This window comes from Sciurus vulgaris, assembly GCF_902686455.1.
Source record: "Sciurus vulgaris genome assembly, chromosome: 4".
Lineage (NCBI taxonomy): Eukaryota > Metazoa > Chordata > Mammalia > Rodentia > Sciuridae > Sciurus > Sciurus vulgaris.
This window is the reverse complement of record NC_136464.1, coordinates 172424299-172444440: the sequence shown is the minus strand read 5'-3', so window position 1 is coordinate 172444440 and position 20142 is coordinate 172424299. Positions and strand designations below refer to the sequence as shown.

Below are 20142 nucleotides of genomic sequence, written 5' to 3'. Positions count from 1 at the left end.
TGGGCAGAAGAACTAAACAGACATTTCTCAAAAGAATAAACACAGGGGCTAGGGTTGTGGCTCAATGGTAGAATGTTTGTCTAGCATGTGTGAGGCACTGGGTTTGACTCTCAGCATCACATAAAAATGAATAAATAAAGGTATTGTGCCCATCTACAACTAATCTTTTTTTTCCATTAAGAATAAACACAGATGGCCAAAAATATAAGAAAAAAGCTCAACATTTACAGCAATCATTTGCATTTTGCCAATCAAAACAAACACTAAGATTTCTTCTGACTCCAATCAGAATAGCAACTATCAAGAATACAAATAATAATAAATGCTGGCAAGGATGTGGAAGAAAAGTTAGACTCCTACATCGTTGGTGGAACTGCAGATTAGTACAACCACTCTGGAAAGCAGTATGGAGATTCCTCAAAAAAGTATAAGAATGGAACCACAATATGACCCAGTTTAGTATTTATCTCAAAGAACTAAAATCAGCATACTATAGTGATACAGTCACATTAATGTTTATAGCAGCACAATTCACAATAGCCAAATTAAGGAACCAGTACAGATGTCCATCAATAGATATGTAAATTAAGAGAATGTAGAGCTGGGGATATAGCTTAGTTGGTAGAGTGCTTGTCTCACATGCACAAGGCCTGGGTTCAATGCCCAGCACCACCAAAAAAACCCAAAAAAGATAATAAGATAATGTGGCATATATACACAATGGAATTTTACTCAGCCATAAAGAAGAATGAAATTATGGCATTTGCTCATGAGTGGATGGAACCAGAGAACATCATGCTAAGTGAAATAAGCCAAACTCAGAAAATCAAGGATCAAATATTTTCTCTCATATGCTGAAGCTAGAGCAAAATAAGGGGAAAGAAAGGGATATTAGATATCATAAAGATATAGGGAAGACCAACAGGGAGGGAGGAAGGACAAGAAAGGGGAGGAAATGTGGAATAAATTTAACAAAATCATAATATGTCATATATAAATATACCACAAGAAATTACACATTTATGTATAAGTAGAAAGTAACAATCAAAAATAAATAAACAAAGAAAAGGAAGAACAGTAGAATAGAGCAAGGAGAACAGGGAAAAGGAGGAGGGGAGGAAAAGTGGGGGACCAGGACTGAAATGGAGTAAATCAAATCACATGCATATATGATTTTGTCAAAATGAACCCAACTACTATGTATAATTACAAAGCATTAAGAAAAAAAAGTTGTGCTTAGATGGATTACTCAAGGAAAATTTCATGAGGTGTTAAAGCTACTGATTATCTAAAGTTATTTCCATATTAACTGTTTTTACAGCATGTGCACGTTAGGCAGTCATAACAAAAGCAAGAATCTAAAAGTTAAATATGTGAGATTTTGTTTGTTTTTCTTCTGTGCTTGGTATATATGGAGTAATGGATACTGCACTTCTACTTGCACACTTGTTCTTAGATTGAACTAACAGTTTTATAATACTTGCTCTGGATGACAAAGACCCCATTCAGCACATAGTCTTCCTGCCCACTGCACCTCTATAAAATCTCTTTAGTGTACCTGAGTTCCCTCAGATGGAGCTTCGAGGACCAGAGTCCCTCCATTTTCTTAGCCAGCCCTTCTTAGCCAGTCGGTTTTAACTGATTTCCTTCCCAACAACTTTCAACTTCCAAGTACTGGCTTTCAAGCAGTAAGCAGATGGACCTGGGTCCAGTAACAAATTGAAATATATTTTCAGACATTATGAAATGATGTATTCATAAAATATTGATAGGTGACAGACTTCATCATTCCTTTTCCTACTTTTTCCATTGGAAATTAGAGTAAGAGTTAAAAATGTAATGTATGTAATTAAAACTATTATAAACAATAAGGGAAACAACTTTGCAAAGTAAGTAAGTAATGGGCTGGGGTTGTGGCTCAATGGTAGTGCTTGCCTAGCATATGAGAGGCACTGGGTTCTATCCTCAGCAACACATATAAATAAATAAAAGGTACTATGTCCACCTACAACTAAAAATATTTTTAAAAATAAAGTATATAAGGAAAATAAGATATTTTCAGTAAGGAACATTTTAAGGATTGAGAATTTTTTCATAAAGGAATAATTTTGTGTAGGTTAATTTTGGAGGTTATCTCAAAGTTTCATAATAAATGAAGGAAAGTCAAAAACTGTAGAAAGTGAGAAAGAAAATCATATGTGGTCAAACTGACTAAAACTAAACAAACAAAATGAATGATAGGGTTTTTAAAAATAAACTAATATTAAAACTATACTGATGCAAAACAAGAACTTGGTCTTTTCTTAAATGACAATGTTTTCTTCAATTATTGGTCTCCTGACAATTTTTGTTTTTTAATTAATTTGCTAGAAAACAAAAACTGTTTTTAATCAAACAATTTCCTGTGCTTCACATTCTCTGTATGAGGTTTTGAAACTGAGTCATTTCAATATTAAAAGAACTAAGTTTTTTTTCAAACTATGTAACTTTTTAGTATTTGCCTTCAAAATCTTTTGTCACTCCAATATTGTTTTATAGTGCCCTGTGATCCTATTTAACCAAATGTTTTAAATCTTTGGATATTTTAGACAAATCAAATCTAAGTATTTTTTTGATCTCAAACTAACTTTGAGATTTTCCACAGGGCCCCTTGAGCATATCTCAAAAGAATCTGTGCTCTCTTCTCATGAAGAGATTTGTAAACCAATTAAGTATATTTGATATGTTAAATTATATGGGAAGTACTATGGAATAATGAAAGATGCTAAACCTTCTTTAAGTCACTTTATGGATATATGTCATTAAAAATTGTTTCAGAAATTTTATGAAATATTTTAAATGTCCTATATAAGGTGTTGAGTCTATAAGGTGTTGCCAATTCTAGTTGTTATAAAAAAATGTTATATGTCATAGAAATAACCAAAATTGTCAAAGGCATTATAATGAACTTTCAACATATCTCTAAGACCATGGGCCTTTCCTCATCTGCAGAAAATTAACTATTTCATTTGCATGCCACCCTGAAAGTTTTTGAATAAATATATTCCTAAAATGTTGGATGTTCAAGGAAATTCATAGAATGGACTCTGGAAAGTTCGTTTTGGATAACCATAAGGTAACCTTAGTTGGGTAAGAACCTCCAGAACTCTAATAAAGAAACTCATTAGTTCATAAAACTGCTAATTAAAGATCAAGCAGAACAAGAAGTACATGAAACTGAATGAATTGGTAAAAAGAAATTAGGGGGTTTTCATGACTTTGCTGTTTGATGCCCTGCTTGTGTTTAATGTTTTGTTTTTCATATTTAAAGCTTACAGAAATCCAATAAAATTAGTAGGTAGTCTAGTTTTTTATGGCATAAGGTTGATAAGAATCTGTTCTTTTAACAGGATTCAATTTGAAGCACTGTTTATACTACCAATTTGACTGGAATGTCATATTTGAGTATGTGTATATGAGCAGTTTTAAGGAACTAAGGTTAACTTTATGAAAACAATAAAGCCCCTTGGGGTTTGGGGGAGAACTGGCATGGTACCTGGAACATATGTGGTTCCCTTACCTAGTTACATGTGAGCAAGAAATTTTGTATCCTGGCAGGCTAGATAATTTGGAGACTTGAGAAAAAAGAATTCACCCAAATCTATAGGTATTGCAGGCCAAGTCTGATGGTAAGTCTTTGGCTTCCTAGCCATGAGAGGTTTTGGTTTTGTTCTTAATTTTTAGTTGTAGATGGACACAATACCTTTATTTATTTATTTTTATGTAGTGCTGAGGATTGAACCCAGTGCCTCACGCATGCTAGGCAAGTGGTCTACCACCGAGCTATAGCCCCAGCCCCATGAGAGGCTTTTAAAAGCCCAATCTCAGTTTCCCTATTAAAAAGTCCAACAAAGCACACTTTAAAAGTATACCCATTATTAGATTCTGGTCCTGTTCAAACTAGCATTTCAAATTTCTTACACTCTCTTGATATGGATTCACTAAGAAGAAAATCTGCCCTTTTCCCAAAGCCCTGCTAGCTGAAGCTGAGTGATCTAACATAAACTTCAAAAAAAAAGGATCACCACTAAAGCTCATACCTGGACAACCTCTGTGCCTATTGCCCTGTGAGTCATTCAGACATACTCAAATGGCAAAAGATGATTCAAGCCCAACATCTGGAAATCTTCTCCACTGGTTGCTCTCTAAATTCAAGAATCTGGTTTATAGTCTGTTCTAATCATTAACTTCTGTTTTTGTTTCCATAGAAGTACTTCTTCAGTGGGCCATAGTACAATCTATATCAATCATTTCTAATCATCTGGCCCTTTTCTGACTCTCATGCACAGGAGATGTATATAATATAATGTTTATGTGGGCATGTAATTTTTCCCTATTATTCTGTCTTATAATTCATAAGAATTATTAGATAATAATTTGTAATTATTAGTCATTCATAATGTATAATTCATAGTTAGACATTACTGTCAATGTAATTCATAACACAGTCAAAGAACATAGAAGGATAGAGGAAAATCACTTTTCCCTTGCCAAAAAAGGGAAAGAAATTTTTAACTTAGCAGCACCACAAACTTAGGGTTAATCAAGACCTATATGAGGCAACAATTTGAAAACATCTGATGTATTTATGAGTTTGTTGGTTAACATTTGGAGAAGTTAGTTGGGGATTTTCAGTAGTCTGGGAATGCACTGTTATTTGTCTAATTTAAATTAATGAGGGGAGTTAAATTCAATCTTACTACTGCAGTGATCCTGAGACCTCTCTGTGGCTACCTTTAAATAAAGTTTGCCTTACAATCTTTGAAAATAAAAACAAAATAAAGAGGATATAGGTTGCAACCATGAAAATTCACTACATAATACAGACTTAGAAATTGATTATATTTAGCCAGATACAGTAGCCCACATCTGTAATCCACATTACTCAGAAGACTGAAACAGGAAGACTGCAAGTTCAAGGCCAGATTGGTTTAGTTGAGACTCTATCTCAAAATAAAATTTAAAAGGGGCTGGGGATGTAGTTCAGTGGTAGAGCCCTTGCCTGGCATGTGTGAGGTCCTTGGTTCAATTTCCAGTACCATAAAAAAAGAAAGAGTACTTGATTATATTCAGATAGGTAGGTGTGCCTCCTATAGATCCAGCCAATTCCTTGCTATATCCCAAAATACAATCTGTTTTTTTGTTTGTTTGTTTGTTTGTTTTTTGTACTGGGAATTGAACCCAGTAGTGCTCTACCATTGAGACCTTTATTTTATTCTGAGACACAGTCTCACAAAATTGCTGAGGCTGGCCTCAAACTTAAACATCTCCTGCCTCAGCCTCCAGAGTCACTGCAATTATAGGAATATGGCACTGCTCCTGGCCATGTAACCTACGTTATACAATGAAGAGTATAAAAACTAAAATGTTTCATTAACAAATATTACTGAACATATATTCTGCATAAAACTGTTGAGTTTAAAAAAAGATGAGTAAGGAACTCAACTTTCAAAGAAATGGGATAATCTTCAGCGTCTTCTGAGAAAGACAGCCTGTTTTCTACAGCATTATATTTGAGTCCCTACCAACATAATATATTTATAGAATAGTAGGATGAATGAGACTGACTTCAAAATCATCTTAGAGAAGGAAATGAGAGAATAAATAAGTTTGGTTGTGGTTAGTAACTTTTTGAAGCTATGCTAGTAAAAAGTGGTTCTCTCTACTATTCCATTATGGTATTTTTTTAATATTTTCTAAAATCTGCAAGTTTTTTTTTTTAATGAATCCCTTCAACTAAGGGAAAATTGGCCAATAAAATTGGCTATTTATGCTAAGCCCATGGCCAACATCATTCTTAATGGAGAAAAACTGAAACCATTCCCTTTAAAAATGGGAACAAGACAGGAATGTCCTCTTTCACCACTTCTATTCAACATCCTCGAAACTCTAGCCAGAGCAATTAGACAGACTAAAGAAATTAAAGGGATACAAACAGGAAAAGAGGAACTTAAGCTGTCACTATTTGCTGATGACATGATTCTATATTTAGAGGATCCAAAAAACTCCTCCAGAAAACTTCTAGACCTCATCAATGAATTCAGCAAAATAGCAGGCTATAATATCAACACATGGGCTGGAGATATAGCTCAGCTGGTAGAGCACTTGCAAGCCCTGGGTCCAAATCCCCAGCCCCGCAAAAAAAAAAAAAAAAAAAATCAACACGCATTTTTATATGCAAACAATGAAACAGCTGAAAGGGAAATGAGGAAAACAACTCCATTTGCAATAGCCTCAAAAAAATAAAATAAAATAAAATAAAATACTTGGGAATCAATCTAACCAAAGAGGTAAAAGATCTCTACAATGAAAACTACAAAACATTGAAGAAAGAAATTGAGTTAGACCTTAGAAGATGGAAAGATCTCCCATGTTCTTGGATAGGCAGAATTAATATTGTCAAAATGGCCATACTACCAAAAGTGCTATACAGATTCAATGCAATTCCAATTAAAATCCCAATGATGTACCTTACAGAAATAGAGCAAGCAATTATGAAATTCATCTGGAAAAATAAGAAACCCAGAACAGCTAAAGCAATCCTTAGCAGGAAGAATGAAACAGGGGGTATCGCAGTACCAGAACTTCAACTATACTACAAAGCAACAGTAACAAAAATGGCATAGTACTGGCACCAAAATAGACAGGTAGATCAATGGTACAGAATAGAGGACATGGACACAAACACAAACCCAAATAAATACAATTTTCTCATACTAGACAAAGGGACCAAAAATATGCAATGGAGAAAAGATAGCCTCTTCAACAAACTGGGAAAACTGGAAAACCATATGCAACAGAATGAAACTAAACCCCTATCTCTCACCCCCCACAAAAATCAACTCACAATTGATCAAGGACCTTGAAATCAGACCACAGACCCTGCATCTTATAGAAGAAAAAGTAGGTCCAAATCTTCAACTTGGCTTAGGATCAGATTCCTTAACAGGACTCCCATAGCACAAGAAATAAAAGCAAGAATCAACAACTGGGATAGATTCAAACTAAAAAGCTTTCTCTCAGCAAAGGAAACTATCAGCAATGCGAAGAGAGAGCCTACAGAGTGGGAGAATATCTTTGCCACTCATACTTCAGATAGAGTACTAATTTCCAGAATATACAAAAAACTCTACACGAAGAATACAAATAACCCAATCAACAAATGAGCTAAGGATATGAACAGACACTTTACAGAAGAAGATCTACAAGCAATCAACAAACATATGAAAAAATGTTCACCATCTTTAGTAATAAGAGAAATGCAAATCAAAACTACACTAAGATTCCATCTCACTGCAATCAGAATGGCGATTATCAAGAACACAAGCAACAATAGGTGTTGGAGAAGATGTGGAGAAAAAGGTACACTCATACATTGCTGGTGGGGCTGCAAATTAGTGCAGCCACTCTGGAAAGCAGTGTGGAGATTCCTTAGAAAACTTGGAATGGTACCACCATTTGACCCAGCTATCCCACTCTTCGGCCTATACCCAAAGGACTTATAATCAGCATACTACAGAGATACAGCCACATCAATGTTCATAGCTGCTCAATTCACAATAGCCAGACTGTGGAACCAACCTAGATGCCCTTCAGTTGATGAATGGATAAAGAAACTGTGGTGTGTATATATATATATATAGATAGATCTACAATGGAATATTACTCAGCTATAAAAAATAACAAAATTATGGCATTTTCAGGCAAATGGATGAAATTGGAGAATATCATGCTAAGTGAGATAAGCCAATCTCAAAAATCCAAAAGACGAATGATCTCACTGATAAGCAAATGATGACACATAGTGGAGGGTAGGAGGGGGGCAAGAATGGAGGAAGGAGGGACTGTAGAAAGGGAAAAGAGGGGTGGGGGGGAAGGAAAAAATAACAGAATGAATCAAACATCATTACCCTACGTAAATGTATGATTACGCAAATGGTATGTTGTTACTCCATGTACAAACAGAAACAATATGTATCCCACTTGTTTACAATAAAAATAAATTAAAATTTAAAAAATTCTCTTATATAAAAAAAAGTTCTAAAGAATGTGGACCACAGGAACTAGATTAAGACAGCTAACTAAGTCCCAATATCTTATGACAGAAGTTATTTAAACAGATAATACATAAACTTGCTGGGAGAAAAATTTTTAAAGAAAAGGTCCATTTAAAAAAATTTTAGAAAAAGCCTCAAAACATATAAAAGACAAGATTGCAGTGGTAGGCAAAATGACATTCAGTCACGCTCCCAGAACTGTGCCAAGGAGTGGCTCCAAGTTCTCTAAATGCCCCAAACTCAGAGGCAAAGAGGAAAGTGCCCTATAGATTCCTCAGCCTCCAGTCAATAAATCACCCTTCTCCCATAATCAGCAAAGATTTCTGAAACACAAAGATATTCATAAAACCAGTTCTTAAAGATACCAACACTAAATAAGAGAATTAGGGAACAAAAATAATAGTGCAAATAAAAATCTAAAAAGGAATATAACTGATATTCTTATAAATTCAAAAGGACACAACATTCACTAAAAAACAGTTATCTATGCACTCACATCTCTAACAGTAGGGATACACTGGAGAACAACACATAAACAAGAAAATTTCTTAAGTGTCATGATGCTAAGGTGACAGAATGCCTAAGGAAAGGAGAAGATGTACTTAATATGGAAAGAGAGAGGAGGCAAATAAAGCCTCCCTGAGAAGATAATGTTTGAGTTAAAACATAAATAACAAGGGGGTAAATCCTGAATGACAATAAAAAATTCTCATGCCCCGATAAGAACAAAAAAACCAAAGCAAAAGGTCTAGGGAGGACCAAGCTCAACTTCAAGGAAACTAAAGGAAGCTACAGCATGGTAAGAAAGGGGGAGATGCACATAGGATATAGGCAGGATGGATCACAAAGGGCCTTGCAGGCCACAGAAACAAACTTAGATTTTATTCCAAATAAAAAAGGAAATAATTAGAATGGATTTTAGCAAGAAACTGAAGATCTGATTCATATTTTAATTTTATTTTATTTATTTTTGGTACTGGGGAATGAACCCAGGAGCTTTACCACTGAGCTTCAAACCCTTTTTTATTTAGTGACAGTGTTTTGCTACCTCAGCCTCCTGAACTACTGAGGTTTCAGACACACGCCACCACTCCTGTCTTTTACTTATATTTTTAAAAGATTGCTTTGCCTGAAGTACATTCTGATTTCACTTGTGCCCAAAAGAAGATAGGACATGTATTGCTGTGGTGATCAACTTTTTCCAGTGAGAATGTATTCGTGTATTATTTACTTTTAAAAAATCAACAGACTGAGAAATGTGTTCATTTCAGTCATCATTTATAATTGAAAACCCTTGTTTTAGAGAATATTTTGAAACACTACTGACCTATCACATTTTATAAGTACATAATTAATTCAGGAAAGAAAAGCAAAATAACGCTGCTTCAAATTATTTTGTTAAACTGGTTCAAATGTTTAGCATTATAATCAGATACTACAGGACATGTGGGTAATATAGAGTCTAAAATTTAAGTCTTTATCTTTTACACAAAGACAAATGTTTATAAATGAAATAATGGAATGTCTGATATGTTTCAAAATAATCTATAGGTACAGATGAAGTAAGATCAGTCATGGAATGGGAACTGTTGAAGCTGGGAGATGGATACATAGGGGTCCATTAGTCTATTCCCCACTTTTATGATTGAAATTTTCAATATGGTTTTATTCTAAATCCCGTAAGAGATTAGGATTGGTGAAATGAGAATAGGAACAGTCAGTGTATTTTGATTTTTTTTTTACAGATCATCTTTAATATAAGTTATATACCCATAAAATCTAAAAGATTGCACATTAATTATGTAGAAAGATGTTACAGAAATTATGATAAAATTGTACTAGAGAATGAACTAGGGAGCAAATAATGGTGAAAGTACTGTGTGTAGGCTGTGGAATGACCCAGCATTTAGGTTCCAAATTAGACCACTGATATGACAACAAAGACAATAACAGGCATGTTGATGGGTGCTTGTGTTTTCTAGAGAGAGAGGAAGAGTTTTTGAAACAGCATGAAAATTCTAAACATCTTCCTATTACATTTTCTCAAAGGAACAACTATATCAATGTACTGAATAGAGGATTACTTGAAGAGGAAAGAAATTTGAGTATGAGATAAACCCTTAGTCAAAAAAAGGAAAATGCTTTATCCATTCATGAAAATATTTAACAAGAAAGATGTAACTGGAAAGAATAAACCTACTGTGTGCTGGATACTTCTCTATCTATGTTAAATTAAGTTCACCTAATTTTCCCAGTCCTAGAAATCTTTCATATTTTTCTAACTAAGGAAACAGGCTCAAAGAAGTTACCCATTCTGCCCAAGGACTCACAATGACTATTCAAGATCCACTTTCAAAGCCTATTTTCTTTTCAGCACCATTCATGATCCTCTTCCCCAAGTAAACCAAGCTTTACTCACCCACTCAGCCCATCATTGAGCCATAACCATTTCCAGTCCCACAGACTGAACATCAAGTCTAATAGGAGATGAGTGTATTTGCAAAGCTCACTGAACTGCTATGTCAAGACATGTCACTCTCTCACCTAGATGCCAAGTAACTCTTCAAAGGAAATTTCCTGCCTTCTAGGATTAAAAAATGTATTAAGAATTTCTGTCTCTTCAGATCTTTATTATGACACAATTTTATCCAATATAATTTCCACCTAATTATAAAAGTCAATGCCACTTCCCTATGAAAATTTCCATGGCCTACCTAACCATCCAGAGAAAAGTATTACTCTTTTGGTGCACTTTGATCACATTTCCATAACAGAAACTGCCACAGTCTAAGAGTTGGTTGTGAAAACCCTTTTGTTCCCCTCAAGAAATGTTGTGCTTCTTAACTGAGATGTTCCCAACTCTCATCCTAACTTCTGCCAAATCCAGTGCCTATGCTGCTGCCAGAGTAACCCTTCCAAAATCCATTCTGCTAAAATTCTGCAGTACTTTCATATTTCTGACTAGACTCAATCTAAATCCCTCAGGACTAAAGGAAAATAGCACCTTGATGTGATCTAAGCTCATCATCATTCACTTCTCCACTACTTAATTATATTCCTGTAACAACAAATGAACTGGTTGTTCTTCCTGGAGCCTACAGTATTCTCATTCATGTCTCATGCTTTTTACATTCACTGATCCATGAAATGGCCTTCCTCACTTGCCCACCTAGAAAATTCCTACTCATCTATCAAGATTCTGCACTCCAATGCTGACTCCTTTATGAACCACTCCCCACCGCCACCTAATTTGGGGCAAGGGTTAGGGACAAGGGTATGGGTCCTTCCATATGCCTACCATACTTTGTGTCCCCACACTCAAAAATGTATGACTTCAATTTGGAATGCCACTCTATCAATATACTGCTTTTCACAGTTTGCCTGTCTCTTACAACCTTGACACACAGCCCACCAAAACTGACCAAAACTGATCAAAATTAAGTTTGAAAGCAGAAACTGTTATTTTTTCCTTTATATCACCTAGTTCAGTACTTTACATGGTGGGCACTCAATACTTGTTATATAAATTACCTAAATATATTATAGTTTTTCAGAATATTAGAACCTGAGATACATAACAGTCATCAAATCAAATTTAACAATGTCATAAAGACACCAATACTGGGAGAAAAATTTATAGACTGTTGACTGGTTTTGCAATATATCAACTCTCTTTTGAACCAAAAATAACTTGTATTCCTGTGCTATACAAACTGTGAGGCAATCAAATAACATGCCACTTCCTAACCAGTATTAGAAATACATTTCTCCTGGGCTGGAGATACAGCTCAATGGTAGAACACTTGCCTACCACAGGTGAGGCTTCAACTGCCAGTGCTACAAAAAGTAGCTTCTCCTCTGACAAGTATCAATCACATGTCAACAAAGGAAACAGGAAGAATAGGAAAAAAGGGCTATCCATGTGAGCTCAATGAAGTTAGTATTAGAATCTGTTATATTTTGGCAGGCAGGAGTTAAAAGTATGATGGGGTAAAAATCACAATCAATATTGGAAGAACCATTTCAAGCCTGGAACATGGACAAGGTAGCAATTCCAGATGTAAGTAGTCAGGCTGGAGCACTTAGAAATGTGAGGAATAACAAAAATTCTACAAGAGTACATAGGACCGAATCCAAGACTTTAGTAAGGTGAGAAAGTAAAGATGAAATCTCATGGCAGAAACACAGAAGACAAGTGGAATCTAGCTACCAAAAAGCAGACAGGAAATTTGGTACCTGGGTAATTTCATAGTCAAACATGATAAAGTTTCAATGAAAATATACTTAGCTGGAGAGGAGACCTTAGACCTTGCCAGCACTCTCTCCAATCAAACTGACCTAAAAAATGGTTTAGTCTACACAGTCAAACCAAAAGAAAGAAAAGGTTAAGTAGTTACATAATAGATTTTAATAATATCTGCACCAGAATCTTAAGTGAATAAGAAAATAAAATCTATTGTAAATAGGTATCTTAGTCCACTCAGGGCACTATAACAAAATACCTTAGAGTGGGTAATTTATAAACCACATAAATTTGTTATTCACAACTCTGGAGGCAGGGAAGTCCAAGAACAACGCATCAGCAGAATCCATGTCTGATGAAGGATAGTTTTCTGCTTCATAGATGGCATCTTGTTGCTGCATCCTCACAAGGTAGGAGGGCACAAAAGTGAAGTCCTCATAACTTCATCACTTACCGATGGCTTCAAATCCCCATTACCATCACATTGTTAGATTCCAATTACTTGAAGTAGGGGGGGACACACCAACATTCAAAACATAGCACTAGGTTTGCACAGTTTCAATGAACATCACCTGCCTGCTTCAATTAACTGAAAGTCTAACATTGTAATAGGATTCTTCCTTTCTCAAGGAATTAAAACTTGGAAAATAAATTTCATGTCAAAAAAAAAAAAAACCCTCAAAGAATCAAATTCACTCAGACATTTAAAAAATACTTATTGCATGTAAACACGATTTAGATACAGAGCCCTTTCCATAAAATGTATTCTAAAGGGAACAGACCAACAAGAAAAATAATGAGATAATTCAGATAGGTTTTTATGAAAAAAAAATACAAGTCAGTTAAGGGACAATATTAACTGAAGAGATTGCTCTCTACATAGCATGTCAGGAAGGACTCTATGAAACATGAATGTTCATTTGGAGATTTTAGAGAAAACAGCTTTCCAAACTCTGGGAATAGCAACAATAAAGACACTTCCTAAGAAATGGGTCTGATGTTTAGATAAGAAGTTGATGCAATATGAATGTGGTGATGGAGGAGATTATTATGAAGAGAGTGAAGAAATAAATATGTAGGGCTTGCCAGGTATGGTGGTACATGCCTATAATCCCAGTGGCTCAGGAGGCTGAGACAGGAGGATCTTGAGTTCAAAGCCATCCTCAAAAACAATGAAACACTAAGCAACTCAACGAGACCGTCTCTAAATAATATACAAAACAGGGCTGGGGATGTGGCTCAGTGGTTGAGTGCCCCCGAGTTCAAACCCAGTACCAAAAAAAAAAAAAAAAAGTAGTGCTTTCCAATCACTAATAAATAATATATAAGGAAAAGAACAGAAGAAAAAGACTAGAGACTACAAGCAACTCTTTAAAATTCTGCTCTTGCAGGCACGGTAACACATGTCTGTTAATTCTAGCAGCTCCAGAGGCTGAAACAAGAGGATCACCAAGCTCAAAGGCAGTCTCAGCAACTTAGCGAGGCCCTAAGCAACTTAGCAAGAATTCGTTTCAAAATTTAACATTTTTAAAAAGGGTTGAGGATATAGCTCAGTCGTTAAGCACCCCTGGGTTCAGTCTCTGGTACCTAAAAAAATTAAGTAAATAAAATAAAATAAAATCCAGTTCTCAAAAGAAGCAAAAAATGTAGTTCAGTAGCTTCAAGGATAATCAACATCAGCAAATAGACTAAGATGGAAAGGCTACAGCATGTTGGGTTGCTAATGGCAATGTCCAGTAGAAGGGAAGGAAATGATGACACAGTACAGAAACAATCCGCTACGGTCTGAATATCCTCTAAAATTCATGTGTTGAAACTTAATCCTTTATGGCAGTTTTAAGAGGTTTGGGAAGTGATTAAGACATAACAACTATGCCCTCATGAATGGATTACTGTCTTATAAAAAGGATGGAAAGGACAACCTGATCCTTTTTGTTCTTCCATCTTCTACCACATGAGATCATAAAATTTGTTCCTTCTGCAATGTGAGGACACAAGAAGGCCTTCATCCAACATTAACAGATCTTGGACTTCCCAGACAAGAAGGCAACAACTGTTAGTCAAAGTTAAGGCTCAAAGCAACAACAGGTGTCTACGAGGATATGGGGAAAAAGGTATACTCATACACTGCTGGTAGGATTGCAAATTAGTGCAGCCACTCTGGAAAGCAGTATGGAGATTCCTTAGAAAACCTTGTCTATACCCAAATCAGCATCCTACAGTGACACAGCCACATCAATGTTTACAGCACCTCAATTCATAATAGCTAGATTGTGGAACCAACCTAGATGCCCTTCAATTGATGAATGGATAAAGAAACCGTGGTATATACACACAATGGAATGTTATTCAGCCAAAAAGAAGAATGAAATTATGGCATTTGCAGGTAAATGGATGGAATTGGAGAATATCATGCTAAGTGAGATAAGCCAATCCCAAAAACCCAAAGGCTGAATGTTTTCTCTGATAAGTGGACTGATACCTAATGGGGAGGTGTGGAGGGGTGTTAAAGGGAAGAATAGAGGAACTTTGGATTGTGTAGAGGAAAATGAGGGGAGGGGAAAGGAAAGATGATGGAATGAGACAAACATCATTAGCCTATGTACATGTATGATTACACGAAGTGGTGTGAATCTACATCGTGTACAACCAGAGAATTGAAAAGTTGTACTGCATTTGTGTACAATGAATCAAAATGCATTCTGCTGTCATATATAACTAAATAGAACAAACAATTGAAAAAATAAAAGAAATCTTTAAAAAAAAAAAGATAAGGTTCAAGCCAAGCAGACTCAGACCAGGTAACAAGTTGAGAGGTGGTTAATCTAAATTTATAAATAAATTGTTAAAGCTTATAAATTACTCAGTCTAAAGCATTTTGTTACAGCAGCACAAAATGGATGAAGACAACCATAGTAGTAACATTTTCAGGAGTTAAGAACATAAGTATAGAAATAGAATTTAGTCAGGAACAGAAATATTTTATGCATTTTAATATGAGAAATGGTAGTGAAGTGGGTACAGATGTAACTAAGTTAGTGAATTTCATGGTAGAAAGCAGAGGAAGTTGTCCTGTGATGGCTTTCATTTTCTCAATAAAGACAAAGTCTAGCTGGGGCAGTGGCTCAGTGGTAGGTCAAATGCCTAGCATGTGTGAGACAGTGGGTTCAATCCTCAGTACCACATAAATAAAGGTATTGTGTCCATCTGCAACTAAAAGAATACATAAAATAAAAAGAAACAAACCTATTCTAAAAGGAAAGGAAAGAGAGGAAAAGGAGTTTTAAATTGGAGGTTTAAAAAAGGATAAAAAGGTTTAAAATACTGATTTTCAAGAGACCTACCAGGGAATTGTAGGAACATGAGCAGTATTGAGAGTACATTTGAGACAGATTGTGTGCTGAAAATGAGACTAATGAAAAAGTTATTTTGCTCCATCTATATTCGGATCTGACTACAACAAATTGGCCAACTTGGATTTAATCAGTTTGGGGATTTTCTAGGTGAGCAAAGTCAAACAATAAATTAAGGGCAGGAATAAAGTGCAATAAAGTGACTACAATGATGGACTACTAAGTTCAAATTAAGAAAGGAGACGAAGAGAACATGAATGCTTCAAAATGCATGCCTTATATTCCCAAATAGTCTATAAACTCCAGGTCAAACCCATAACCTTTATACTATTTATACCTCCCAAAAGTGCAAAACTTGGCTGACTGATGAATATTCTCTATATTCCAGAACTCCATGTGACTGAATAAGACTATTAAAAAATTGATTTCTAAAGATATGAAAAGTAAATTTATGGTTGAAATGTTTGAATTCTAAAGAGTAAGTGAGGGCTGGGGTTGTGGCTCAGTGGTAGAGTGCTAGCCTAGCATGTGTGAGTGAGGTCCTGGGTTCAATCATCAGCACTGCATAAAAATAAAAGTAGATATAAAATTAAAATAATTTTTTTAAAAAGTAGATGACTGGGCTCCCATGATATTTCCTTATACGCAAAAATGAATTGCTGATTAATTAACCAAAGGAAGACCATGACAATAGACTAAGCAATTAAACTTCACATGTGACGTTAAAACCTAATTTCTATAGAGCATCTCATCTCAAAACTCCTCCTAACCCACAGAATGAAAATTACTGCATTATCAGCAAATGTCAACTAGTCTGATGAAGTGGAACTTTGATACTACTTCTAATTATAGTCTAACTTACTATGAAATTTAAAATAATTCTAGAAGTTATCTGACCATCTGCTATAATACTTAGTTCACATAAATTGCTTTCACTACTTGATTTACTCTCTCCATATTTAACTATGTCCAAAAAAAATCCCAGGAAAGACAATATATACTTTTAGCAGGTTAAGTTCAAATAAAAATTATCACCATCTTGTATACCTACAGACTTTCAACTATTCTTTTTATTATGACCAAAATATATGGTTTAATCAGCTCAAATCAGTAAAATAAAGAAAAATGGATCCAGATAACATGCTAAGAAAGAAAAATAACTTTGATAATGGAAAAAATGATTTGGTTTTTAGTCTATGTTCCTACTCAAGTCACTAAATAGAATAAGCAAATAATTAGCAAAGAAATGAAATACCTTCCTTAGCTGTAATATGAGAATACTAAAGTAGATAACGCTAAAGTTTCTTTTTACTCCAAAAATTCCATTTCTATTCTAGTGCTCTGGATTTCTTTCAAAGACCTTTGTAAAAAGGATGCTGAGTCAATTTTTCAATTCATGATATATCCCTTCCTTCTATTACAATTAACAGAAAAGTCTAGTAAAAGCAAAGGCAAATGGGCCATCTAAGTTTATTACTGGTAACATACTCGACGGTATGAAACTATTTCACATTTACTCTTCCCACTCCTTTCTCCTTTTTCTTCTGTTTTTCCTCTCCAAGCCTCAGGCCTAGTAGTAGCACCATCTGACTTACATGCCTCCCTGAAAATTGTGAGGTTGGTGTACCCAGACACAGAACTTACTTGCAAAAACAGAAACTGTGTGATAATTCAAGTCAGAGGTTTTTTTCTTATCTTTATATCAATATCACCAAGTCTAGGGACTAATGCATAGCAGATCCCTAATGTAATTCCTCTAAAAAAATGTATTAACCAGTGGCTGCTAAAATGTGGTCACCTGGGATCTTAGAAATGCAGAATTTCAGGTCCCATCAAGCCCCATTAAATCAAAAACTCTGGAAGTGGTACCCAGAACTCTGTGCTTTTTAAAGAGTTGTGAGATTCTGATATGTGCTTTTTGAGAATCGCTATATTAAACTTGCCAGGAAACCACCTTCCTGTTAATTACTGCTGGTGGCTAACAAAAAAAAAAAAAAAAAAAAAAAAAAAAACCGAAAGATAAAGCTGATTTTCTTAACTGCCACCACTTAGAAATACTTGAAGCCACATGATGTTGTCAACAATTTAATTTTTGTAAGGTAGGAATAATACCATACACCTCAATGAATAAGAGAACTTAGAGAAAGTTTCCTTTCCTTTCTTCTCTATCTTGCCTGTACCAAATCCCTGCTAGTTTACAAAGGCAATGTTTCTGAAAAAGAGCGCTCTGGCACTCTTCTGAGAAATATCACCAATACTTCCTACACAGAAAAGCTCTCTAATGAGGTTTTCTTATGGAAAATACCACAGTAGGGAAAAGAAGTGCTAAGAGTCTTACAGAATCATACAGGTACAGAAATACTAAAAAAAGGTAGTCCACAACTAGGGAAAAAAGCAAATCGTACAAAAGTGTGCACCTCTGTAACTAAAAATTTAAAAAACTGACATTAAATAGAGGATAGGTATCTTTCTCTTAGGTGTTCAAAAAATCATTAATAACTGGACATAAATAAATATGGAAGGGAAAAATAAATGCAAGAGAAACTGAAATATACAACCCATATTAAAGAGGTCCAGGCCTTCAAATTCCAATTCCCTAGATTTTCTGGAGCAGCCTCGTCAAACTCTTTGTCACCTTACATATTCTGATTTGAGGTTCAAAAAAAAAAAAAAAAAAAAAATATATATATATATACACACACATACATATATATAATACATATATAAAATAGATATATATATGGTCATCAGCAAAACAAAAAAGACACTACCATGAATGAGACCTAAAAACTGAATGGGATTACTTTTTTAAAAAGTTGAGAACTTTGATAGACTTTCTCCATGAATAATTCCCAGCTTCAGTTCTTTACGCCCTCTGAATGTAATGTTCAAATGTTTAACTTGACCTCCTTGACAACTATATCCTTTTATTGGGATGAAAACAGACGGGTGCAAGGGACGAATGTCATTATACTCGAATAGTTAGCACAGTAGTCAAGCTGGGGGCATCCGTTATGGTACTTTCAGCTTTAATTCTTACTCCTCTCTGTTGACACCCAAGATGGGACAGCCCTCTATTTTCGCTACTCTTGGAACAGACAACATTCCAACTGAAGTGAAATTTAAGCGCTCCTATCTTTCCCAAGGGACCTTTTTCAGAGAACTCGGAAAAGCAATGCCAGCCACCAGCTGAAGGACACCGTGCTGGTGGATACGAAACCACAAACGTGGTGCCCTGCCCTCCGGGAGCTCGAATCCCAGCACCGACTCCTGATGCACTAACCTAGCAACTTCGCAGCCCGACACACCGTGTCCTAACGTGACGGTCACTCACTTTTTAAACAGTCCACTCCGTCCGCTTCGCGTCGAACCTAACACCCCGCCCCCGCCACCTGGGAACTCCAAAGCCAGAGAAGCCTCCCATTTTGGCCACTGACCAACAGGGTCCCCAGGCGCCAAGCGAGGCCAGGACCCGACGGCAGCGCGGGTCCCCGCGCCCCAGGACGCTCCTGAGGTCGCTGCCCGGTGCCCCGCTCCGTGCCGCGCTGCCCGCGCTGTCCCGGCGGCCCCACTCCTCACTCCGCACCCGCTGTCCCGGCCTCGCGGCCCCCAGCGCCCTCACCTCTTCCCCCAGACAAACCCGGAACCGGGTGCCGGCCCCCACCCAAGCCCGGCTCAGGCCCAGGCCGGGCCGCGGAGCCCCGGCTCCCGCCCGCCGCCCCGAAACTCGCCGCGGGCCAGCCACGGGGGCCCTGGCCCCGGAGCCCCTGCCCCGGCGGGGCAGAGCCGGACTCACCTTCGTACTGCAGGTCCACCAGGACCAGCAGGAAGGGGAACACCGCGCCCAGCCGGCTGGTCACAGAGCCGGGGGCCACCATGTCCGAGGGCGCGGGGGGTGAGGAGCAGGAAGGGTGCGGGGCCCACCAGCCCGCGCCGGCGCCCAGGCAGCAGCTACGCCCGCCGCCCGCGGTCGGATCTCAGTCAGGCCTCAGAGGCGACTGGCGCCCACCCGAGGCAGGCAGCGGTGGGCGGGGCCCCGGCGACGCTACGCCCCGAGCGCCGCCGCGTCCAATCGCCTTCCGGCAGGTCGCTGTCCTACTGGGCTCGCCTGGGTCGTGGGTGGCGCTGATAGGCTGCAGAGGCGGCCGCCCCGCCCCGGCTCTGATAGGGTAACGTGGAAGCACGAGACGAGGCTGCGTCCTCCGGTGGTGGAACTGTCAGCCGGCCCCAAACCGCTGCGGCCGGCGGGAGTGAGGCGGCCGGGGAGTCTGGGCTGCGGCCGCCGAGTCCGCATGCGCGGGCCGCGAGAGCGCTTTCGGGCCGCTCCGGGCCCGCCCGGCTAGGTTGGCGGGGCGGAGGACTTGAGCAGTCGGAGGGGGAAGGTGCAACTGCGCGCCCGTGGCCCCAGGAAGTCTGATGGGAGATGTGAGGCACCTGGAATTGAGGTCTT

General features: G+C 37.4%; 1 protein-coding gene across 1 annotated transcript in view; it reads right to left on the bottom strand.

The window, feature by feature from the left end:
- Nucleotides 1–19711, bottom strand: part of DNAJC3 (DnaJ heat shock protein family (Hsp40) member C3) — a 69107-nt gene extending 49396 nt beyond the window's left edge. The window contains exon 1 of the mRNA XM_079137708.1: nucleotides 19489–19711. Coding sequence (XP_078993834.1) covers nucleotides 19489–19570 — 82 coding nt within the window. The 5' untranslated portion in view covers nucleotides 19571–19711. The remainder of the gene's footprint in view (nucleotides 1–19488) is intronic.
- Nucleotides 19712–20142: the final 431 nt, after the last annotated feature.